This window comes from Sminthopsis crassicaudata, chromosome X, assembly GCF_048593235.1.
Source record: "Sminthopsis crassicaudata isolate SCR6 chromosome X, ASM4859323v1, whole genome shotgun sequence".
Lineage (NCBI taxonomy): Eukaryota > Metazoa > Chordata > Mammalia > Dasyuromorphia > Dasyuridae > Sminthopsis > Sminthopsis crassicaudata.
In genome coordinates, this window is record NC_133623.1 from 70487729 (window position 1) to 70513815 (window position 26087).

A 26087-nucleotide genomic window follows, 5' to 3' on the forward strand; every position below is an offset into this window, starting at 1 on the left:
GAGAGGTTAAGTGACTCCCCTGGGGTCACACAGCTAAGAAGTGACTGAGGAGATGGGATTCAAGGTCATGTCTTTCTGCCTCTTGAGTCCAGTTCTTTCCCTACGATGCCAAGCAGCCATTGCAGATCAATTGTTTGTCCTTGTTCTCTAAGAGGATCAGTGACATCAGGAGGCAGGATGTCTTGACTTGCAAGTGAATTGGATTTTAGTGAGGCAGAGCTGTGCAAGGCCATCAGCCTCCTCTCTCCTCCAGAGACATCTGGATCCTGTAGCAAGACCTAGGTCAGGATGACTGGAGATGATGCCAGATGCAGTGGGAGGCCTTGGCCTTTCCAAGCTAAGATTTTTTCCAGGTCTCTGTTTGTCTGAGTCAGCACCCTCAGGGATTTAAGGCTTGATAAGAAGCGAAGCAAAGGATGGCCTAGTTTGCCTTCACAAAAGAACCAGTTTTTTTGGGGGGGGAGGCCCCTAGGGGTTTTGGCCAGAGCAGAAATAATTGCTATTTACATTTTCTTTGAGCCTTCTGTACCCCAACTGTGAATAAGTGAGACTTGGACCCAGGACCTATTTTGGGCCAGCCTGAGTAAAATGCTGGCGGATCGCAGAGTTGTATCTACTCCCGTACTTCTGGTCTGAGAGCATTGCCCTGGGACCTTGTCAGAGATGGGGCCTGAGCCAAATCTTCCAGTCTGAGACTCTTAACCCCAAGGCTGCTTCCCATTGTTCCACTTCATGCTGCCTCATAGCAGCAGGTGCTACTTATAAGTAAGATAAAAATTAATGAGAAAAAATTCTGGTAGAAAGAGGCAATTAAATTCAATAACAAAAGAGATGACTCTACATGTGTATGTTTTTAAAGTTCCTTTAGAATTTTTTCTCTGATTACCCTGAATAGATTCTAGAATGTAACGTTAGTTAAAATGTTCTGAACACATAAACAGCATTTTCTCCACACAGCTAATGGCTATTCTAAAAAAATAAATGTGATTAATAAATGTAAGTGAATTGTGAGAAATTAATCACCTCTTTGCTTGATTCATCTTTGCAGTCAAACTTGTTATCTCCTGGGATGCCATCTCCAAACTTGAAAAAACATCAAATGTCCTTCTCGCTGAGAATATCCATGTGTGTTCTCGAGGGGAAGATTACTACTTTTCAATGTTTTTGCACATTAAGGAAACATTCCTTCTCATGGAGCAGCTGGCCAACTATGCAGTAAGAAGACTTTTTGACAAGGAGACCTTTGAAAATGACCTAATCCTCAGCGATCCTCTTAAAATCACCAAAAGGTAGTAACAGTCCAATTGTCTTTGTTGCCTTTTTGTCTGGACCTTGGGAAGTAAATTCAGGTCTCTCCTCCGTGGGATTTGTCTGTCTCTCCCTCCCCCCTCCCCGGGCACATGGCTTATTCTCCCTAGGACTCAGTTTACTCATTTTCCGTTTGAGTGGGTTGGGATAGGTGGTCCCTAAGATCCCTTCCAACTTCAATAATAGCTGATGTGATTCAGTTTTTCCAGCCACTCAGTGTGGTAAATGGCCAGACACCTTATTATCCTGAAGCGTGGTCTCATTAAGTGACTTGCTCATGAGGATAGAGTACGTGTGCCTGATGAAATTCAAAGCCGGGTCATTTTGCCCTTCTAATTCGCCACTCTCACCATTGTGTCCCATCGCCTTTTCTGGCGCTGACTGACACGAGTAATTAACTGATTTGTGCCCTAATGGTACAGGTGTTCACTGTTGGCTTCGTTTCACCAGATGCATTTGTAAGCTTATTCATGTGCACTTCCCTTGGAGTTGTGTATTATTCTTGGATAATTTTTCTCTCGAGATGGCACTGTGGTTAGATCAGATTTCTGAAACACCATGGCTCCATAGGTTGAGGCAGGCTCTGCCCTCCAAGACCTTCTGGGCATTTTGGACAAGTTATAACGGCTTTGCTTTAAATAAAAGCAGTCTCTAAGGAGTCTTGCCGGGGTGGGGGGGTTGCATATTGAACTTGGCTAAATCTGCAGTTCCTTCTTTGATGATATTATACCTTGGATTCTAATGGATCTGTCCATTTCTGTCCTCTCACTGTGCCTTGTTCCAAGGCTTAACTTCTTGCTTGAGAAAAGCAACCAGAAGTAGCTGTTGGAAGGAACTTCTGACAAAAAAGGTGAAAAGTGAAGGCTGTATGTATGAAAGGAGGAGGAGGGACCCCTGAAGCACATTCCCCAGGAGGAGTGACCTGTCCAGGCTTTGACGATATGGTCTTCCTCCCTGGGCCTGAGCTTTCCTCTTCAGCAAGATGAGCCCTCTAAGATTCTATCTACTAGAGTCACAAAAGTTTTAAAAGTAGGAGAGACCCTAGGGGCCAGATGGTCAAATCTCATTTTTCAGAGGAGAAAACTGAGACCCAGGAAGGGACTTCTGACAAAGAAGGTGAAAAAGTGAAGGCTGTATGTATGAAAGGAGGAGGAGGGACCCCTGAGGCACATTCCCCAGGAGGGGGGAAGGAACCTGACCAGTGTTGCTCTTGGTCTTATCGGTCTAGAGCTGGAAGGGCCCTAGAGACCATATAGTCAAAGCCTCTCATTTTACAGAGTCGGAAACCGAGGCCAAGGGAAGAGGACTAGTTGGTCCAAAGTTATATTGGCAGTAAGTAGCTTGCTGCTTGGCAGTAGCAGCCAGACCGGAAGAAATGATGTCAGGGTTCTCTGGCTCACAACATAGATTGGGCTTGGTGCTCTTGCCCCTTTTCTCTCCCCCCTCTAAAATAAGCCTGAAATCCGGAAAGAGGATTTAATTGAGAACCTATCTGTGCTAATTTTCTATGTACCTTTAAAGAATTAGTCATAGGAATGAGACATTTTGTACGGTACACAAACATCAGTGCGGCGAGCTTTTTAATAAGAGGTAAGTGCTGTACCCCAAGCGGGGGACTAAAATCTCTATTTGTGTTTGCTTTCCATTTGATTGTTGTTGTCTTTACTACTGATGTCTTGTTTAGTTGTTAAAAGGTACTCTTCAAGGTCTTCTACCCCTTTTTCATATCCCTTTTTTCCATTTCAAAAGGGATCTGTCAAAAATTTACTTAGCTCCTTAGTCTTTGTTTAAAAGGAACGTAGCAAATGAATTTTTTGCTCTGCATAATTTCTCATGAGCGTCTTTTCAAAATTACATGCTTTTAAGTTCATTTATGAGAATGCTAACTTATTGAAAAGGCATACCCAAATGACATTTCAAATGAAGGTAAAAATTAATATAATTTGCTCTTAATGTGCATCAGTATAATTTTGAAACATCTTATCAAATACTCCCTCTCCCTGTGCCGGGAAGATAAGAAAGGAAAAAGGGACTTTGGCCTTTACTTCACCAAAAGTGTGTTTTGTTTTGTTTGTCAGCTGGATCCTATGATTTTTCTGGTACAGCTACTGACTGGCATCGACTGAGAATTGCCTGGGGGGAAATGGAGGATGAGGTACAGAACCTGAGCACTCCCAGACAGAATGGTTCTGAGGCAGGCCTCCAATCCCGGTCTTTATGACTGACCCCAATGCTGGCCTTTTTGCTGTTCTTGCCTTTTGCAAGTATTAGTTATTGCTTAATATGCACAGCACCCCATCCAAATGGCATTGGTGTTTGCCAGGTTTTGAGGGGCACTGAAACAACCATTTATTTTTCACGTTCTTCATAGATATCTTTATAAATTAATTAAATAACGGTGTTTATTGAACACCTGTTCCTCCTTTTGTATCGACTTGTATATTTTTGTATATATTGGGTTTTACCTTCAATTTTTGATATGCAGATGTGAAAGATTTTTGATAGCCTGATATGAAAAATGCTGATCAGAGAGTCGGTTGGAATCATACTTGTTAATTAGGAGGATTGATTTTTTTTAATAATTCACTCCGTAACGAAAGTTTCAAAGCCAACCACACATAAATAAAGACTTTTGAAATGTTTCCATCCATGAGCCACAACTGGGCGAGATTTTGTTGGAAGGAAGCATGGGAAAGATCAGCCTAGTATGAAATGGCTTGGGCTATCTGAGAAGGAATGGGCTTATTAAGCTTTTTAATATGTTTTCTTCTTTAGTGCACTAGTTGTTCCCTGACCCTTCCCCTGTCTGGTCTGCTAGAGGCAGAAGTAATGCCAGAGAAACCAACTCCAAATCTAAGGCCTCCCAACTCCAGCTTGAGCATCCTATATAGCCTGTCCTCGGTAACGTGCTACTTCTGGCTAGTCACTTAATGAATACAGAATTGAAGGATGAGACAAATCTTATTCCTAATTATATTTCTTTCCTGAAAGAAGTATTTCTTTATTGACAGATAGGGGGAGCCACAAGGCACAGAGGGCTGGACCTGGAATCACAAAGACCCGAGTTCAAACATTTACTAGCTGTGTGAGCCTAGAAAATAGCAAACCGTGCCAGTATCTGGGCCAAGAAAAGCTGGACGTGACCGAAAAACTATAACAACAACTATTTTCTGTTCCCAAGTCATCAGTTCTTCCTATCACTAAACATTAATAAACTGAGGTTTATCAGAGCTGAGTTCTAGTTCTGACCGACATTAACATGGATTCATGCCCTTAGTCAGGTTTTCAATGCCCTCACTGGGCCTCTGTTTCCCCTTCTGTTGAATGAAGGGTTGGATTTGATGGTTTCTAAAGAACTTTCTACTGCTAGAGTTCTGTGATCCTAACTCTTATAATGTATAATAATCTTTGCTTTATTTGGTTTTATGTGAGTGCTATCTCTGGCACCGTACTGGAAGATCCCAGCAGGCAAAGACTGTGTCTTTTAGTGTGTCATTCAGAGGTCCAAGCAGAGTGAGACTGAATAAAGACCCCATGAACAGAGCATCAGACACCCAACACAAACAATTCCTATCAACCAGGATGGGTAACCTTTTGAGATTAGCAAGCTTCACCACCTTCCCAAATTCTTTAGCCATTCCATGTTTTTCACACCTCCATTCACTCTGTTCCCTGGTTTTTTTTTTTAAGTAATAATAATAATTGCTAGCCTTTGTGCTGAAATAAATTAATAATTAAATATTTATTAAGCACCTATGTGCTTAAATAAAATAAATTAAATAAAGACATTGTGCTCAGAGTTTTACTTATTATCTCATTTAATCTTTACAACAACTCTGGGAAGTAGGTAGTAGGTACTGCTTTTTATCCCCATTTCACAGATGAGGAAACTGATACAGACAAGAAGCAACCCAGCTAGGAAGCATGTGAAATCATATTTGAACTCAAGACTCCCGACTCCAGGCCCAGTACTTTGTCTACTGTACCACTGAGCTGTTTTTGAGTCCATTCTCATCCATCTCCATCTGCTGAATCCCTACCCATCTTTTACTCTTTTTCCACAGAGCAATGGAGAACCTGGCACGCAGTGAGCACTTCAGTTCATTTTTTAGACTCCCCAAAGAAGAGAACCTGAAAGAAATCCATGAATGTTTCTTACGGATGCCATCTAGCCATATGGTTACTCATGGGAGAATGTGTATTTTTGATAACTACATCTGCTTTGTCAGTCAGGACGTCAGTACCTGCAGTGTGATCCTGCCACTAAAAGAGGTAGGAGAGTTGAGGCCTTTCACAGACCAAAGAACGTTTTTCTTTCTGTTCAAAATTGGGTGAGAGTTTCCTCTTTAAACTTATCTGTATTAATTTCATTGTTGTGTTGTGGAATAACTATTTACTAGTTAGAAACTCAGTGACTTGTTTCGGCACGCTGGGTGACAAGAGGCCAGCCCCAACACCCACCAGCTAAGAGCCATTATCTCACAAGGTACATGCGATTCAAAGAGAGACTAGATCAGAGCTTGGTGAGCCTTGCCAAAATTGGTCCCCGAACACTTCTGAAGTCCCGGCCCCTATGCTAGGCAATGGGGACACAGTTATCAAAAAAAGGCAGAAATTTCTGTTTTCAAGAAGCCTGCATTTTTTCCAGAGGGAGACATGTCCACATTAAAGTATATATAGAAGAGACAGTTGGGGAGGGAAAGTTCCAGCAGGCATAGGGGGATCTTGCCAAATGATATCTTTTGTCACTGTATTTTGTAGGCCAAAACTTCTTCCTCCAGAAATAAAATGGCTTAGCCCAAGGTTCCGTGGGTCAATATTGAGGTTTCAAATGCCAGGACCTGTTCTTGTACCACAGAATCAGGAGACTACTGTCTCTGAGGCTTTGTGTGAAAAATAAAGCTCATGTTTGTTCTTTTCTCTTCAGGTCCTTGCTGTCGACAAGATAGAGGACTATAGTCATTCAATCATCATTAGCATTAAAGGAAAGAAAGCCTTTCGATTCGCTGACATCAAAGATTTTGAGCAGCTTGTGGCAAGACTGAAACTTGCATGTGGAGCAGCGTCCATTCCACAGCAGGATGTTAGCACAGAGGTAATTATGTAGCAGCTCTTCTTCTCAGGGCTCTGTTGGATGGTGCTTCATCCTTCCAAAAGTAATAATACTGGTGGTGCTGGAGGTGGTATTAAGTGACATGTATAGAGGGCTCTGGGGTAGCTAGGTGGCTTTGTAGTGGATAGCCCTCCAAGCCTAGAGACTCAAAGACTTATCTTCCTGAGTTCAAATCCGGTCTCAGCCACTTATTGGCTGTGTGATCCTGGACAAGTCACTTAAACCCTGTTGGCCTGAATTTCCTCATCTGTAAAACGAGCTGCAGATGGAAATGGCAAAAGCACTCCAGTATCTTTGCCAGGAAAACTCCAAATGGGGTTACAGAGAGTCAGACACGACTGAAAAACTAATACAGTTTTTAAAGACTTGCATATTCTTTATGAGTATCATTTCATTAACTCCTAACAACAAGCGTGAGAGGTATGGGCTATTATAATTTCCATTTTATAGATAAGAAAACTGAGACCCAGGAAGGTGGTTTAGTGACATGTTTAGTGACATCTAGTGTCTGAGACAAGACTAGCAGTCCATCTATCATTCCATGCTGCCTCTTGGTAATAGCACCTGTTATCTTCCAAGCTACACCTACACAATTTCTAATAATTGAATTAATTTGTGATCCACCAATATGAGCATTCCTTCAACAGCACATCCATGCCTTCCATTAGTCAATCGACAAAGCATTTATTAAGCACCTACCATGTGCTTAGGAGGAGTGCTAGATATTTTCAAGGTTCCAGAGATATAAAGACAGTTAAAAACAATCTTGTAAGGTCTTTACATCATGGGCTGCTCTTCTGGATTCTTTCTGGGAATCCACACATAGTACTAGAGCTTGTCTGTCCACTCGTTATCCCTTGCTCTTGCGTGACAACCCTCCCCCTTCATTCCAGGTCCTCTAGCTAGCTCCCTAATATTCTGTCCAGCAGTTCTGTCAAGGGATTGGAAAGTCCAGAAGCCTGAAGTTTGAGGGAAAGTACAGGGAAGGAGCAGAGATAATGAATTCTGGTTTGCACATCCTAAATTTGAGATGTCTATAGAATGTTTGGCTTTCTTAGAGAAAATGCTCAGCAGTCTAGGGGCAGATATAGGGAGCTCTATGTAGATCTCAGATAATCTTCATAGAGATGATAATGGAACCTCTGGGAGCTGATAAGATCACTAAAGGAGATCATACAGAGCAATGATTTTTCATCTGGAGTCTATGAAGTGATGTAAGGTTACTTTTAATCATTTGATAACTGTTTTGCTATAATTGTTTTTCTTTTGTAACCTAAGGTATTGTATTTAATTTATTTAAAAGCATTATTCTAAGAATAATCCTCACCAGGCTGCCCAAGGGTCCTACCACCCCCAAAAATCAAGAGTTCCTGGTAAAAGAAGGACAAGGACAGAACCTTGGGGAGAGTCACAGTTAGAAGGCTTGATCTGGATGAGGAATTAGCAAATGGGATTGAGAAGGAGCAGCCGGGAGAGAACAGAATTCCCCCCAAACTAGAAGAGAGCGGTATTTAGAAGGAAGAAATCAGGACTGAGAAAAGGCCTGATTTGGCGCTGGTAATTTTTGGAGAGAGCGGTTTGAGTGGAGTGATGAGATTGGAAGCCAAACTGGGCAGGGTTTAGAAGAGAAGGACAGGAGAGGAAGTTAAGGCTCCAATTTGAAACTCAAGATATTTATCCAGGAAGGGGAGGAAAGAGATGGCTAGTGGGCATGTTCAGATCAAGTGGGGATTTTTTCAAGGTTGAGAGAGAAACATTTTTCTCATTCACCTCCATAGAATGTTCTCTACCTTGCCATTGAAACCTTTGCACCATGGAAACTCTCTCCCTCCCACCCCAGGACTAAGTCTCACACTGGAAATAGCCTCTCCCTATTTGGTTGGTTCCTCCCCAATCCAACTTAAGAAGAGGGCCTAGGCCTAGGCCTAGAGATTGGTCCCTCTCTCAACTGCACTGCTGACTTGTTTACCTCCTTTTTATGTGCTGTTTCCCTCCACTGAAATGTAACCTCAAAAAATAATTTTTTTTAAAAAATTGCCTTAGGGACAGCTAGATGGTCAGTGCTAGGACAAAGGAGTTAAGGGTGGAGGATAGTACTGAGGTGAGTTGGTTTACCTTGGGGAGGGCTGTCAAGATAGGAAAAGAAGGACAGAATAGCCAGTCCCAGGAATAATGTGGCCTGGTAAAGAATTGAGGGCTGGAGAATAGAGGTCATTGTGAGATTAAAGAACAGGGTTAAAGGTTTATAACCTATAAAGGGGCTAACAAAAGATGGAATAGTAAAGGATTAAGAAACTTGGGAGTTGATGAACATGGAAATGGGCCCCTTATAGCTGAGGGCAAGGTGCAGGTTGTGATCTACTCTGAGAGCAGCTGACAAGTAGTTCAGAGGAAATCTGAATGGTGAGAAAACCGGAAGTTGGGACATCGGAGGGGGCATCCGTTTGAGTACTGCAGTCCCTTAGTTTGAAGACAAGAAATGAGGAAGAGAGAAGAACTGAGTTAGGCACTGAAACCTTTGTTGAAATGTTGGCGTTTGCAGTTGTAAGACAGCACTTGGGAAACCTGCTGGTGCCCCACCATCATTTCTCCTTTTAGGAAACACTGCCACCAAGTGGGCCAAATGCTAAATAAGGCCTGCATTTTACCTGAAAGCTTTATGACTACTTTGAATTTTTACCTTTCTTTAAAGGATTGCATGCTAAAATATCTAGACTCTAATGCCATTTACCAGTTAAGTCTATAATTATTACTGAGTGATTTTTTTAAAGAAATAATTCAGGTCTTAACGGCATTTTAGAATCATGCAAGAAATGAGATTAAATTGCTTTCTCTGTCTTACCAAGCAGTCCTACTGCTTGGCTAATGCCGGTGGGAAGTCAGAGACAGAAGCAGAGGGCAGCTCTTTGTTGGTAGCAAAGAAATGCACGTCCACTGAGAAATAACAACCAAAAAAACCTTCAGCCCTACTGTGAACGAATGGAACAAATCCGATTTTGTAGGAAGAAATTATGAATTTGAGGAACTCAGAGAGACATGGAAAAGTCTGTACACACCGATGCAGAGCCCAAAGAATAATCTACCCAGTGATTACAGCAATGTCATCGAAAAGATGTCTACCAGGAAGCTAAACTCTGAATAAGTAAAAAAGCAAGGAAGAGAGACCGAGAAATCTGTGACTGAGAGATGGGGAGCTCCCGAGGCAGGATGGGGTGGCCAGCATATATTTGTGCTTGATTGGTTTTCTCCATCTGGGGTGAGAAGGGTCCCCTACCCCTGAAATGCCCGTGACGTGAAGGCAAAAGACATCAATGAAACTTCAAAATCGACTGGCTTAGCTCTTCCTTCCTGACCATTATTTTAGTATCACAAGCCTAGTGTCATATCTAGCTTTTGGGGAGAATTTTCCTTTCTGCCTCATCTTGCATTCTGCATTGTCCCAGGAGGCCCCCCACCTGCTGCTAGGAAATGTAACACTTCAGAATACCGAAGTGACTTTTGTTTGGGTCTTAGCCTCTCAGCTGGTAAAAAGCCTGTTTGCTAATTAAATTTCACTGTGCCCTGAAATTAATTAGAGAGATACCATCATGGCCTGATAGCCCAGAAGCAGAGAAGACAATCTCTGATTATAGCTTATTTATTACTAGGGAGATATTTTCAAAATGCGGCTTACAATCCACATTAGGATTCTGAAAAGGGTTTCTCTCATGGAGACTGGAAAGCACCCAGGTCATCCTGGTAACATTCTGACTCTCCTTTGTAGGCCGGCCCCAGTGCTGACCCCGGGAACGCCTCCAAGGGGCCCTCTCTGATGGGACAGAGAGATTGTGGCAAGACCGTGAGCACACAAGCTTTAATGACAGAATTCCACCCTCAAGATTTGGAGAATCTTGACTCCAAAATGGTAAGAAAACAGACTTTGCACATCTAATAGCCGAGATGGAGATCTGAAAATGAAGGCAAAGCTGAACCACAATGGGAAAACATCTTCCTTTTGAGAGTTAAAATTCCCTCCCGTCTGATGAATGTAATTCTGTCTTGTGCTAAGGAATAACAATGAAAGCCAGCTGTGGAATAATAACTGTGCTCATCCACAGAATTGGATAGTTATCTGCCTAGTGGTTGAGATGATAAAGGGGAACCAAAGGATTCAGGATGTGTTTTGCCTAAATCAAATAATAATAATAATTGCATTTTTATAGAATTTCACAGCGTACTCTCCCCATTCATTTGTTTCTTTGTTTCTTAATGATCTACCCAAGGAACAAAGAATGCATCAGGGAGGCACGATCAGACCCCGTGAATTTTTTTTTTCCAGTGAGTCTTCAAACCCTTCCTAAGAAGAGGGCTCTTATTGACCTTGCTCAATCCAAGGTTTTGATTACAGTTTAATGTTGGGAAGCGCAGTAAAGGTGCTTGGGCTGTCTCTTTCCTGTCACGATGAGTTGCTTTGAGTTTTCTCTTATAGTTGAAAGAAAAGATGAAGGAACAATCGTGGAATATACTCTTTGTGGAATATGGCCGTGGCGTTAGCATGATTCGGACAAAAAAGACGCGAGACTTGGTTGTGAGGGGTATTCCTGAGACTTTAAGAGGAGAACTGTGGTTGCTTTTTTCAGGTATTTTTACACACACACACACACACACACACACACACACACACACACACACACACACACACACACACACACGTTGCCAATTACTGATCAAGTGAATATTGTAGGTAGAATATGTAGCAACCTAAATAAAAATACTTCTAGAGATTAAAACAAGTAAAGTCAAATCCAGCTCATGAAAACATCATTTTCTTGGGTAAGGCTCGTGCCCTTCAAATAAAATAAAACCATGGCTTGTTTTGGGTGGTTGTTACTCTGTTGCTCAAATATTACTCTAGTAATTGAACACTTAAGAGGCAAGTGGGTTATCTTGAAGAGCTTAAGGGAGAACACCAGTTTTTTGAGGGAGGGAGAGTTGCCTCTGCTCTTTTTAGGTCACTTGATGTTCAGAGCCCCAGGCAACTCTAGGTCCCAATACTGCAGACCTGTTGCCTGTCTGAATTGGTGGAGGGAATCATCTTACTTGGAAACACTTTGCAGAAGTCCAGTTCCTTCTCCCTATCCCATTAAAAGAAAAATTATTTGAATATAAAGGAGAAACTTAAATTGCTGAAATTCAATTCATTGTGTTTAATTTACCAAAAAAAAAAAAGAAGAAGAAGCAGCTTTATCATCTTCTTCTGTCTGCTAATATCATTTTTTCAGGTGCTATTAATGACATGACTACCAACCCTGGCTATTATGCTGACCTGGTGGAGCGGTCTTTAGGGACATATACGGTAGCGACTGATGAAATCGAACGTGACTTGCGTCGCTCCCTACCTGAGCACCCTGCCTTTCAAAGTGACACTGGTATATCTGCATTGAGGCGGGTACTCACAGCATATGCGCACCGGAACCCGAGAATTGGCTATTGCCAGGTATGACTGCCAAGAGAGCCCAACTCTGTTGATAATCCAAAAGATAAAATCTCCTTAAATCCAACCCTATTAATCATAACTGGCAGATGTGAGCCCGGTAGGAGTCAATAGCGCATAATGTTATTATGTTATATGTATATATGTTATTATATAGCTATTATAAGTGCCATACTTCAGAGAGCTAAGTATACTTAAGCATAAGACAAGACATTTTAGCTCTCTGGTCTTCAGCTTCCTTTTCTATGAAATTAATTTTTCCTAGCTATTTATTAAGAGGTCTCTTAAAATCGAATTTGAGTGCATAAATCTATAACTGTTTATTGGGCTCTTGCAATACTTTTTCTACTGGGTTATTGAATTGTTTTCCCTCTCTACCTGGCCCACCCCCAGGGGATTTTCATTTACTATTACTATACAAATAACTTCCATATCTATAGATATCCTTGATCTTTTCCCTCTCCTCCAGTCAGTTCCCCAGCAGCCCCTTGCATCTCCACCTGCCTGTGCTGCAACATGTCCAGAGGATTTGAACAATTTACTGAAGGGGAAGAAACCCAAATAGAGTGAATTTTTTAATGCAAAAATTACTTCTGTTTTTTTCTTCCCTTCCAGATTTACCTGGCTTTGTTTTCCACCTTTAAAAATTTGTTTTCATGATTGAAGCACAAATTATAAAAACCAAACACAAAAAAACTGAAAAAATCTTTGAGAAAATGTCCAACTTCACTATAATAATCTTCTCATGTTTCTCTAAACTTCTTGTATATCATTTCTTACTTCTTACATAAATTAAAACAACTCTGAGGTGCTACTTTGCACTTACCAAATTGGCCCTGTTCATTAAACTCAGTGCTGGTAGGGTTGTGGAAAAACAGGATTCACTCATTCATTGCTAATGGAATTGCAAACTAACTGAATCTTTTTGGGGAAGCAATTTAGGCATGTAATGTCAAAGATACAAAAACAATGCCCTGCCCACCTCCAGATCCAGTCATTACCCTGTTGGTGATGAGGTGCCAGAATTGAGGGTAAGAGATCCCCTAATAGCAATGGGATCCCCCTTAAGGTTTTGGAAAGAATTTGCAAACCCCAATAAATACAGGCACGAGAATGGATTTATTTATGATAAGAAAACAGCTTTCTTAGCAGGCAAACTCCTGTTAGGAATGAGCAAAAATGGGTTGACAAACTCTTGGTTGTATCAGGTTAGTCTTGGCCTGTAGCCAGGGAGCAGTTTGAGCAACTCAATAGAGGATGTTGACTATGCCCCAGGCCAAGATTTCCAATTGAATGAGATTACTAATCTGGGAGTTGTCTGGGAAGGTTGTGCTCCTCCCAGAAGCCAGGAGAGTTGGAGAGTCAGGAGCACCCTGCCCCCAAAGGTTCCTTTCTGATCCCTCCCCAATAAAGGGGGTAAATTTACATCAGGGCCCCCAAAGATTAAAGGGGACACAATTTACATCATTGGGAATATAACCTGAAACTCTTTCCTTTCATATGTGGAGGTTAAAATTGTCCTACCTACACATAATGTATTTTTTCTTCAATTTTAGGCAATGAACATTTTGACATCAGTGTTACTTCTGTATGCAAAAGAAGAAGCAGCTTTTTGGCTTTTAGTCGCTGTGTGTGAACGTATGCTGCCTGATTATTTTAATCAGCGGATTATTGGTAAAACATGTTTAGAGTAAATGCCTGCCTCTTCTGAAATAATAAACCAAATGACCAGGGAAATAAAATTGCTGGCTTAAGTTACAGAAGTTGAAACAGAAAATCAAACAGTTTTAAAATAATTTTCAGGAGACTTTTAGTGTTCATTTTATCTGTTCTTTAATATGTTGCCTTAATTTTTAAAAGTGCTAACCTGCTCTGATTCTTAACAAAATAGAAGTCCTAAGACCATTCTCCAGCTTCTAATGCAGAATCAACATGAAATTTTCAGAGCTGTTGGGAAATTTTTTTGAGGGTATCTTGGGAGTGCTTATAGTCAGTGAGCTTAGCTTCCCATGTTTATATGGAAACATAGATATCTGTGTTTCCACATAAGTGTCTTCTGAGAATGATCATTGTTTGGAGATACCTTTTCTCAAAAGATGGCCAGCCTCTAGTAGTTAACTAAGACCTTGTTTCTTTGCTTAAGTTATTCATGGATGATCCTTCTTTATTAAATGCTTCTAAGTGTGTGACATTGTACTTATTAGCTCCTGTGGGTGTTTTACCGAATTTTGACTTCAAAAAGCTTAAAATCCAAGAGGGAGAGATAAGATAGTCCCATATCTAGTGATGGATCCCAAGAATCTGAGAGGGTCTTGAGGTCATCCTGTGGCACCATTCAATAATCTCTTGGGTCAAATCAAAGTAAAGAAAGTCTTATAAATACCAAGTCTGAAATGTTTTTTGGTTCCTCCACAGGTGCCTTGGTAGATCAGGCAGTCTTTGAGGAACTGATCAAAGAGCACCTTCCTCAGCTGATGGGTCACATGACTGACATGACCTTCTTTTCCTCGCTCTCCCTCTCCTGGTTCCTCACCCTCTTTATCAGTGTGCTTCCTATTGAAAGTGCCGTGAATGTTGTGGACTGTTTCTTCTATGATGGCATAAAAGCCATCTTACAGCTGGGACTGGCAGTGCTTGACTATAACATGGGACCATTGCTGGCATGTAAAGATGATGCTGAAGCTGTCACAGTATTAAACAGGTACTGGTAGAATTGTCAAGTCACTCTAGGAATCTGAGAAGTCATCTAACCCAATTCCTTTGCTTTAAATGATAAATAAGAAGAAGAGCTATCATTTCTGTCGTGCTTAAAGGTCTTTGGAGCACTTAACAAATGGCTTCTTCTTTTTTTAAGAATAGCTTTTTATTTTTCAAAATACATGCAAAGATATCTTTCAAAACCTTGGGTTCCATCTTTTTCTCCCTCCCTCTCCCCCTCTCTCTTCCCTAGACAGAAAGTAATCCAATACAGGTTAAACATGTGCAATTCTTCTAAACATATTAACACATTTATCATGTTGTGCAGGAAAAATCAGATCAAAGGGGGAAAAATTACAAAGGAAACCCCCCCAAAAAAACCAAAATAAAACAAAACAAAAAGATGAAAATACTATGCTTTGATCCATGTTCAGTCTCCATAGTTCTCTCCAATGAACTATCTTACATTTTCTTCTATTTTTTTTCATTTTTTTGGTTTGACTGATTCTTGATGTTTTATTGAGTCATTCACTTCCATTTATCCAATTCTAATTTTAGTGAATTATTTTCTTCAGTTAGTTTTTTATCTCCTTTTTATTTTCTTTTTTAAAAATTTTTTCTCATTTATCTTTGTATTTCTTTGCATTTGGCCAATTGTACTTTTTTTTTTGAGGCTAGGGTTAAGTGACTTGCCCAGGGTCACACAGCTAGGAAGTGTTAAGTGTCTGAGATCAGATTTGAACTCGGGTCCTCCTGAATTCGAGGCTGGTGCTCTATCCACTGCGCCACCTAGCTGCCCCCCAATTGTACTTTTAAAAAAGTTATTTTGTTCATTGGAATTTTCCCCCCTATTTCACTAATTCTGTTTTTAAGGAGGTTTTTTTTCCCTCATTTTGCCAAATCTATTTCCTCTCCCAAGATTTCTTTTTAAAATTTTTTTCTTCTTTATTAAAGCTTTTTATTTTTCAAAACACATGCATGGACAATTATTAGCCCTTGCAAAACCTCGGGTTCCGGTTTCCTCTCCTCTTTCCCCCATCCCCTCCCTTAGATGGCAAGTAGTGTAATATAGGTTAAACATGATAGAAATATATGTTAAATCCAATATATGCATACATACAAATCTTCTTAAAATAATAAAAAATAAGAAGTGGTTTTCTTCAGTATATATTTTTTTTCCATTTCACCAAATGTATTTTTAAGGAGTTACTTTCTTCAGTTAATTTCTGTTTCCTTTTCCAAACTCTCCTGCAAAGCTCTCATTTCCTTTCTCCATTTTTCTTCTAACTCTTTTCAGATCCTTTTTGAATTCTTCCAACAGAGTCTTTTGAGTTAGAGACCAGTTTATATCCCACTTTGAAACTTCAACTGGAAGCATTTTTGCTTTTAGCATCCTCAGGGTTTTGGGTTCTGATCGTCCCTGTCTCCATAATAGCTATCTATTGTCAGAGCTATTTTTTGCTTATTTTTAAAGGTTGAGGTCTACGGCACAGGGGAGATTGTACTGAGCTTCCTCTACAGAGTGACAGTGATTTCTCACTGCCCTGGGGCCAGTGCTGCAGATTTTCTCACTGTGCTGGCTAGGTCTGGCTAGGTCCTACTGTTATGCAGGAGTTCAGAGGCTCACTACTTGCCTTCTGTGGTTGCATTGGAGGTCTCACAGCTAGTGTGCTGGTCCACTGGCTTTTGAACTAGCATAGAGCCAATGCTGCTGTATTTTGGCTACGAGATTCCCACTAGATTCCTCACATGGATCCCTGTCCTCCCTGGGCCTTCCTGGGATGTGCCTCTGCTGGGTTGCATTTCCCCTGCCCCTCCCTCCTCCTGCCCAGTTGAGATAGACCTTTCCTAAAATGCTGCAAATTTGTTACTCTCCAAATATTTGTGGGTTGTCACTCCAAAATCTGTTCAGAGGCTTGCTCTGGTGTTGATTCTGAGGGACATCAGGAAGAGCAAAGTCCTTTAAGCTCCTTTCTATCATCTTGATTATACCCCCTTTCTCCCTTCCTCCAGTTCTTTCTCTGGGTACTCTCTCCATCACAAATCTATTGAAACTGGCCTCAATCATCTCATTGTTGAACAGAGCTATGTCCATCAGAATTGATTATCACATAATCTTCTTGTTGCCGTGTATAATGATCTCCTGGTCCTGCTCATTTCACTCAGCATCACTTCATGTCAGTCTCTCCAGGCCTGTCTGAAATCATCCTGCTGGTCATCTCTTATAGAACAATAATATTCCATAACATTCATATCCCATCACTTATTCAGCCATTCTCCAACCATAAAAAAACTCTAGAAGGTAAGTGCTGTTATTATTCCCATTTTGCAGTTGAGGAAACAACCAAAGAAAGAGTAAGTAACTTGCCTAGGGTCACACAGCTAATAAATATCAGAGGCTGAATTTGAATTCAGGTTTTCCTGGCTCCAGGTCTAACACTCTCCCACTTGCCTTCAGAGTCATTAGAATCATTTTAAGTATTGATGGCACACTTGCTATAATTTACTCACCACTTTCCAAGATTATGCCGGGAGAAGATATAGATCCGTTCTCTGGGAGCTTGTAGTGGAGCAAATAGTTGTTGTTGCAGCTAGGTGGTGCCAAAGTAGTCTGACTTCTCTTCCTGAGTTTCAAATGGAACTTCAGACACTAACTTGCTGTGTGACCCTGGGCAAGTCACTTCACTTCATTTGTCTCACTTTCTTCATTTGTAAAATGAGTTGGAGAAAGACAAATAGCTTCATATCTCTGTCAAGAAAGCCCCAAATAGGGTCATGAAGAGTCGGACATGACTTAAAAATGGCTCAAGGACAACAACAAATTTTTAAAGCTCTTCTTCATCATCTGCCTTCCCCGTAAGCCCCCCGGATCTTCCAGTCTTACACCTCATTTCTCTCCATCACTATACTCTGAATTCCAGTTACACTGGCCTCCTTCCTGTTCTTCCTACAAGACACTCCATCTCTAGACTCTAGATGTTTTTGCTGGCGATCCCCCATGTTTGGGAACATCTCCTTCCAGAGCTCTGCCTTCTGACTTCCCTGCTTTCTTTTAGAAGCCTTTTATGGTTCTCCTTAATTCTCACCTTCTTTCTGAGATTGTTTCCAGTTTATGCTATCTGTAGCTTGTTTGGGCAGAGTTGTTTGTATGTGGAATCCCCCATGAAAGACTAGAAGCAAAATATAAACTCCAAGAAGAGGAAGAACAGGATGGGGTTGCGGTGGCCAGGGAAGGTGTCCTGCATGAGATAGGCCTTAAACTGGGGTTTGAAGGAGGAGTACATGTGTAGATGGAGAAGAGAACGTAGAACATCTCAGGCAAGCCTAAGAAAAGTCCTGTAGGCAGGAAAGAGGATATGTTCTCCATGAAGGGCAAAGTTATTGTCCCAAAAGAGGGCAACAATCAGGTGTTACTTTGTCCTAATTATCTGTGGTCCCATGAACTTTGACACTAATATTCCTTTTGACAGGTTCTTTGACAATGTCACTAATAAGGACAGCCCACTGCCTTCCACTGTTCAACAGGGTTCAACTACAAGTGATGCCAAAAGCCAACAGACTAAAGTCGATATTACAGATTTGATTAGAGAAGCAAATGAGGTGAGTTTTTGAATAGTGACAGCATTGATAGAGCTTCTTGGCCGTTTGTTCCCATTTTGTTAACTGAATAGTGCCTGGGAAACATGGTGGCTAGCGCCCAAGGGCCAGGTAAAGAAAATCCCAATAGAACTATCAATAACATTTAAAACCCAACTTTATTTTGAAAAATGATCTTTACAAGCTGTCAGCAGACCACATAACCCCTCTGGCTGTGTTCCCCTTTCTTTAATGTGAACTTATTTGTCTATTTCTTTCTGTATAAAGTCAATTAAGTTAATGCATTTAAACCATATGAAGTTACTGTAAAAGAAGGTAATAAATTATACCTTTCTTCTAAGAGACTCCATGCATTTCATAAATATCGTTGCACTTAATTTTAGATGAGTAATAAATGGACGTCTCATCAATAATTATATGAAGCAGAACAGGAAGTAAGTAACGAGAAGCCAGAGATGGGTCCCCACGTGGTACTATCCCAGGAGCCTGCTTTACACATGCCTCCCCCCTTCCCAGCACTGCCTGCCTTCCAGGTCTGTTTGCCAGGCTTTTCCCTCACCCTCCCCTCACTAAACGCCAACATCCACAGTGCCCTCTCTTGGGAAGAACTCCCATGTAATGGAGTATATACACCCCTTTCACTTGGTCATAGGTCCTGGGCATATATCATATGCCTGGGAGCAGTTGCACAGAACTCCCATATAAGTGATAAAGCTAAATTTAGCCCTTCCCTCTCTTTCTACAGCATATAAGGGGTTCTTAACCTACGGCCCATTAATTCATGTTTTTCAAAAAGTGTTTTAATAACTTTTCCAGTAGAATTATTTTGCTTTCATTTAAAGTACAAATGGCAAAATGAGATAGTCTCTGCCCTAAAAGAGTCAAGACTCTACATCATGGATATCAGGAGTTTGTAAACTTGGTTTAAAAAATACTTTGATATCTGTATTTTAATATAACATTTTCTTTTCTTTTCTTTTCTTTTTGCTGAGGCAGTTGGGGTTAAGTGACTTGCCCAGGATCACACAGCTAAGTGTCTGAGGCCAGATTTGAAAATGTAACATTTTCTTTGTACTCATGACTTATTTTATGCTTTTAATAATTTTCTGAGAAGGAACACTTAGGCTTCATCAAATAACAGAAAAATGAACCCCTTTACTAAATCCTATATTTCTGGCATCTAATGCAGTGCCTTACAAAAAGCAGGTGTTTAATTAATAATAATACTGGATATATTTAACTGAGTTGAATTACATTTCAAGTAATCCCCAATGCTCTGAAGTCTTTCTTGGTGCATGACAAAGATAAAATGATAAAGTGGGTTTTTTTTACATCAATCAGGCAAGACCTTTGGAAAATCAAATAAGTAACTTTGCACTGGATAATTAAAAAAAATTATTATTTTGCTTTCTAATCCTATGTAGTTTATTTAATGCTTTTAAAAACATTGTTCTGAGGGAGTCCATCTGTAAGTTTCATCAACTACTGCCAAAGGGGGCCAGGACACATCAAAAAAAGGAGAAGCCCTACTCAAGTATGTCCTTCCCCTTCACTGAGGCATCGGAACCTAGTGTAAACCATGGCTCTGTCACTTACCACCTATGTGACATCGAGCTGCCCATTTGACCTCCTCTATAAAATGTGAGGGGATCTGAGGGGGTACCCCATAAGGGGTCCTTTCAGCTCTGAATCTCTCACCAGATCTGGCTTGGACTCAGGAAAACATGAATTCATTCCCACTTCTTAGCTTCAGTGATCTTATCAGTAAAATGAGGCCTTGGGCTTGAGAATCTACTTCTGAGCTTCCTTCCAGCTCCAAATCTGTGATCCTAAATCACTTCTTCTCCGATTCCTGTCATCTATTGGTACTCATTAAAGCCTGGCTTTTTCCCAGTCTTAGCAAATTTCTTGGCACTATTCTCAAAGCCGACTGCTCTTTCTCTCCCACCCGGACACATGGGACCAGGAAGAAGCACTCAGTAGCATGTCCTTTGCAGATCCATTACTTTATAGCCACCTCACCTTTAAAGCTCATTCTAGTCTCCCCAGATCCATCTTGCTGCCATCTATGACCCTCAAGTCATTTTCCCTCCTTTCCAATATATTTAATAAATGGCTCCTTTAGATGCTCTGATCTCCCACCTCCTTAACTTCTTTCTCCAATCCACCTCGACCCTAAACAAGAGAGCTCATACCTTAACACTGCAGCTTTTAACTCCTCTTTCCCTGTCACTTGCTCTGGGTAGCAGAATTCCTAGTTAGGCCATACTCTGGAGAGAAAACTGGAACTTGGCTGGGGAAGTTGAAACTTCTGCAGGAGTTGACCAAAGGATTTCAAAGCCATTTATCTCGATATTGAATCCTTTGTGAAAAAGCTGCCCATAGAAATGCTGTCATTCTTCCTATAGAAATACGGTGATATTCACTACGAGGATGTGTATAGCATGCGGAGGAGAAGTCGGCTGTATGTGATTCAGGTGCTTGAGGAAACCACAAAGCAGAATGTGGTAAGTGGGTGGAGGAAATGAAGCCACACAATGTAGTTCTTTCTCTTTGGGCATCTTTTGAAGACAGTCATTCCGTGGGAGGAGAGATGAAAAGGAGCCCAGAGACTTATTGGGACTTCAGGGACTGCTTTAGAAACTTTTAGAGGAAATGATCTATTTGTCCCCTTCTGGCTATAGCGCAAGTCATTAGCAACCCTTTGTGTGTGATCTGGCCAGCACAGCTATAACTCGGGGAAGAATGTAAGCATTCAGGATTGGCATTTGTATAGTGGGCTCTTCAGCGAGACCCTGACTTAGTCATGCTGACAGAAATGCTATTGTGCCAGAACTGAATATTGTGAGCCGGGCAAGGTGGAACATGCAAGGCTGAAGTGGATAAGTCAATCAAATGTCTGGTCTGGCAACAATATGGTGAGTCCCGGGATGCAGGACCAGGTGTCCATGGCAAGTTGGAAATGGCCTAAGTCAAACTTCTTTTGCCAATCAGTAGTAAGATGGGGCCCATGATCCTCCATTACACCTTCAGCCTGGACCAGCTTAGGGAGACCTATTCTTTAAAAAACAACCATACAATAAGCACCCCCAAAAATGCTTTGACATTAGAATGATCAAGCTTGTATCCGAAGAAGAGCTGTGGAAATGGGCGAGTGAGGGCATGGCAATGGTGGCTCCGCTTTTGTTTTCAGAGGATCAGTAAATATTGCATATGATGTCAGACTTTTTTAGGATGTTGGTTAGTTTTGCTAAACTTCTTTTCCTCTTTTTTATTCTTATCAGTAGAGATGATTGTCTAGGAGGAGGTGGAAGGAGAGACACGTTGGAAATATAGATGATATAAAAACAAAAGATAGTAATCAGATTTTTTTCTTTTAAAAAAATCACTAGTTAATAAATCCATACCAAAAATATTAATTCTTCTTAGTGATGCTAAACTCTATATAGTGCTTTAAAGTTAATAAAATACTTCCCATCTATGTTTGCCTTTGGGCCTCAAATCAAATCTTGAGATAGCTCTACAGGTATTGACATATCCCCATTTTTACCAGTGGGAAAACTGAGGCTCAGAGAGGTTGACTTGGCCAGGGAAGAATCTGAAAGCCAGATGTTCCTAACTCCCAGTCCAGGTCTCTGTTCATTTTGCCATACCAATGAGAAGGGGCTTTATTGTCAAGTATTTTTGAATGTACCCTTCATTCTCCATTTAATAATTTATAACCAAGGAAAAATGTTCTGAAGATAGAGTCAGTTTATAATATTGCAAGATTTACTTGCTTTGAGACCACGTCCCTCGAGATATTAGGCCGCATTTCCCCAGGTCCCAGGCGCAACATGCAGATAAATAATTCAGGGACTCTATTAGCTTTGTGCCCCTTTGGTTATGCTCTCATTTGGTCTAGCCTTCATGATGTAGAATACAACTATACCATTTCTAAACTGTTTGCTGGAAGGTTCTGTTTTCCAGACCATATCTCCTGTGGCCTCTGAAGTGTTTGATGGCAGGCCTCCTTGATAACTTTGTGGCCCCGTTTGTAAGAGAGAAGTACATGTTGTTAGTAATCAGCACCACTGGTCTCCTTTGTCATTCATCTGCCTCCATCTCTTTTAAGGTCCGGGTTGTATCACAGGATGTCAAATTCGGCCTTCATGAATTAGAAGAACTTTATGACATCTTTAAGGTAATGTTAGCTCTTTAATTGAAAACAATAATGCTCTCTTAGGTGAATTTGATTAGTATCACAGGCTGCTTCTGTTTTAATGAAATATTTTCACAATCTGCTCCTTTTGATAAGATTGAGTTCGTTTGCCATGTTTTCTGCTTTTGATACCTTTCATTGTCTTGACAGAGGGAGCACTTTTTATCTTGTTATTGGAATTTGACCAGCACTGCTCTGAGGCACCACGACCCCAGCTTGCCATACTTGGAGCAGTATCAGATCGACTGCCAGCAGTTCCGGATACTATATCATCTCTTGAGCCCTTGGGCTTATTCTGTCAACCGGGACTGCTTGGCACTCTGGACCTTCAGACTGCTGGATGAAAACTCTGACAGCCTTATCAACTTCAAAGAATTCTCCTGTGCATTTGGTAAGAGAACATCAGAGTTGTCCTTTCAAGGAAAAGATTAAAGAAATCCTAGACTTGTAAGATAGCCTGGATACAAGTGATGATGATGATGATGATGATGATGATGATGATGATGATGATGATGATGATGATGGTGGTGGTGGTGGTGGTGGTGGTAACAGGAACCATAATCATCATAGTTAGCATGTCTCTAGCTCCCTAAGGTTTGCAAAGTGCTTTACACATATCATCCCATTTTTCCTTCCCTTTTTAGTGTCTCTTGACTATTTTTTTTCTGGATTCTCAGAGCCACATTTAGAGACCATAAAATCCCAGGGTTGGAAGAGTCATCTAGAATTTGAAGGTGCTGCCTCAGATGGTAATCACATAGTCCAACTCCTGCCCAAAGCAAAAATCCCAATAAGTGGTTATGCAGCCTCTACTTGAAGACTTCCTGATGGGCAACTCACTTTCTCTTGAGGCAGCCCATTGTATTTTGAGGGTATAAGAAAGTTTTTCCTTAAATTGAACTGAAATCTGCCTCTTCTAGCATTCATCCACTACTGGTTCTTCATTCTAGGGCCAAAGAGAAAAACAAATCTAATCAGTCTTTCACACGACAACCTTTCACATACTTGGAGACAGCTCTTTATGTCTTTTCCGAATCTCTTCTTCCCCATATTAAATTGCATCCTTCCTTAACTGAAGACCTCTGGGCCCAGAAACTCCGCCTCGTACCACTTACTCACATTGAGCTTGCTGATTACTACAACCCCCAGAGCTTTTTCAGTCAAACTTTTGTATGGATATTTCTGCCTTTATCTGTACTTGGAGCATGTTCCTATGGAATTTTATCATTCCATCTTTTATAATTATCAATTTGATGGATGTGAGGTGAGATCTCAAGAGTTGTTTTCATTTATTTCATGTTATTAGCATTTTTTCATATGGTGATTGGTCATTTTAATTTCTTCTTCTGAAAGCTCTTTGACCTTTTGATGACTCTTGTGTGTGTGTATGTGTATAACATTTATGTATATACACCACACATATATATTTGTGCTAGATGTTTATCTTTTGAAGCAAAGATTTTTACACACACACACACACACACACACACACACACAAACACACACTGGTTGATAGCTTTTCTTCTTAATATAGCTGCAATCCACTAAACCATGAGGTGTTTTTTTAATGAACTTCTTTTTAAAAATATATATTTTATTTATTTTGATCCAGCACGATCCACATTCTTTCCCCCTTTCTTCCATGGAGAACATAAGAAAAACAAAACCTATTACCCTGAATAATTGATTGAAATGACTTTTTATGTTGACTCGTAATATTTTGTCTCATTCTGCACTCCTGAGTCCTTTAGCTCTCTATCAGGAGGTGGACAGGAAATTTCACCTCGAGTCCTCTGGCATTGTGATTGGTTTTTATGCTGATTCTGTATTGTATGGTTATGGGAGGAAGAGGCCCTTGCCATATTTCCATAGTGAGATGCACTATTGCAGGTCAGTGACCTGTTTGGAGACTATATAAACCAGACAAGTAGGGAGAAAAGCAGAAAGTGGTTGCACTGGCAACTGACTCATCTGGGACCTTACTGTGCTGCCCTGCTGTGGTAGCTCTCTGCCAGGGACCAGACAGGCTCCCAAAAGGCAGTTCTCCTTTTTAACGAGGTATAAGGCCTTGCTCAAACAAAAATAAGTTTGGGGAGGGAAGCTAAGAGCATCCAAGAAGTCTCACAGAGTTTGTCTTTTAGCTTAAATGACAGGAGGCTTCTAAATTATGGCTGCTGGCTAATAGTTGAAGCCTAATTAACTTTCTGGGCTACTAGCATTGGTGAATTGTTTTCTGGAAGTACGTGCCATTGAAATGAATATGTCAGGCCTTTTTAATTACTCTCCTTTTGAATTTTAAAAAATTTGACAGATATCCTGTATCATGGAAGTTTTACTGAGAAGCTTAAGCTGCTCTTCAAGCTGCATATTCCACCAGGTAAGACTTGGATGATGTCAAGTGCTGTAAAGTTGGGTTGATTCCTTTTTCACAATTTGGGCAGGAGGGATCGCTCTTCAATGGAAATGCTTTACACCAACCAGTGACTTGGAATCTTGGAGAGGATTGCCTGGGACATGGAGATAATAGGGCCTTAGATGCAGAGCCAGGAGAATATTTGAGATCTTCTAATCCAAGGCCCTCATTTCAGGGTGGGGGGGGGAGGAGACAGAGGCCAAAGGAAGTATTTGCCCAAGATCAGACAGCTAAGATGTCACATGGTGGATTTGGACCCCTGCCTCTAAGGCTACGTTCTCTCTCGATCCTTACAGGAAAAATTCAATTTGAACAGGAATTCTTAGAATGAGCAGTCGAATATACAAAGGCTATTTCCAGCTCCTGTCTTAAAATTGATATTAACACTATTTTGCTGATATCGTCAATATTTTGAATTCTGCTGAATAGTAATAGCTGATATTTATATAGCCACATATATATTAAAATGGATATAATCATTGTTTTGCTGATATTGTCAGTTTTGTAAATTCTGCTGAATAGATCTTCCCCACAGCAGTGGGAGGAAGGTTTGGTTATTGTCCCCATTTTACAGTAGAGCCAAGTGAGTCTTGGAAAAGTTAAATGACCTAGTCCAAGGTCACACAACCAGCAAGCAGTAGAGCCAGGATATGAATTTGGGTCTAATGCCTTTTCTACTCTGCTACTCAAACCAACATTCAAAAGCAAAAACAAAAACAAGCCATTTTAGTCATTTTAGTTCCAATGCCGAATTGCATTTAAATTTAATTGGAATAGAAGATAGCATCCATTTGGCACGCTGGATTTCTGACCAGCATTGTGTGAAGCATTTTGTACCATTTTAGGTGCTTTTAGAAAGCACCTGAATAAATGCCAGAGAAAAAAAGCTCCCTATATGCCATGGGGCTTTAGCAAGCAGCAGCGATGGTCTTTCAGAGGAGGGATGGAAAATGGTGTTCCCTAGAAACTCCAGCCTCCTGACAAAGCACTTCGGAATAGCTTTGACCTGTATAATTAGTTTTCTCAGCTCTAGCATCAGTGCTATGATTATCCTTCCCAATCTTTTCTTTTTAAATAAAAAGACCTGCTGCATAAACACACTGTCTGAATACCCTCATTCAGCATTCATTGTCACTTCCAGGGGCTTGTTTTACCCGGCTTTATTTCAGAATAGTCGTTGATGGAGAGCAGGAAGGGATCTTGGAGGCCATCTAATGGAACCAATGCATTTTACAGACAAGGGAAAAGCAAAAGCTGGCAAGGGGATGGGACAAGGACAAGATCG

General features: G+C 40.8%; 1 protein-coding gene across 3 annotated transcripts in view; it reads left to right on the forward strand.

The window, feature by feature from the left end:
- The window catches only part of TBC1D8B (TBC1 domain family member 8B), a 110221-nt gene that overhangs the window by 70144 nt on the left and 13990 nt on the right, over positions 1 to 26087 (forward strand). For 2 of the 3 annotated variants that reach the window (XM_074278595.1, XM_074278594.1), the window contains exons 5-17: positions 1049 to 1289; positions 5373 to 5580; positions 6236 to 6403; positions 10185 to 10325; positions 10890 to 11040; positions 11683 to 11897; positions 13451 to 13568; positions 14310 to 14595; positions 18062 to 18191; positions 20597 to 20695; positions 22303 to 22371; positions 22540 to 22780; positions 24701 to 24766. In XM_074278595.1, the coding sequence (XP_074134696.1) occupies positions 1049 to 1289; positions 5373 to 5580; positions 6236 to 6403; positions 10185 to 10325; positions 10890 to 11040; positions 11683 to 11897; positions 13451 to 13568; positions 14310 to 14595; positions 18062 to 18191; positions 20597 to 20695; positions 22303 to 22371; positions 22540 to 22780; positions 24701 to 24766 (2133 nt within the window). Of the gene's footprint in view, positions 1 to 1048; positions 1290 to 5372; positions 5581 to 6235; positions 6404 to 10184; positions 10326 to 10889; positions 11041 to 11682; positions 11898 to 13450; positions 13569 to 14309; positions 14596 to 17962; positions 18192 to 20596; positions 20696 to 22302; positions 22372 to 22539; positions 22781 to 24700; positions 24767 to 26087 lie in introns of all 3 variants that reach the window. The other variant, XR_012484280.1, reaches the window with a different exon arrangement.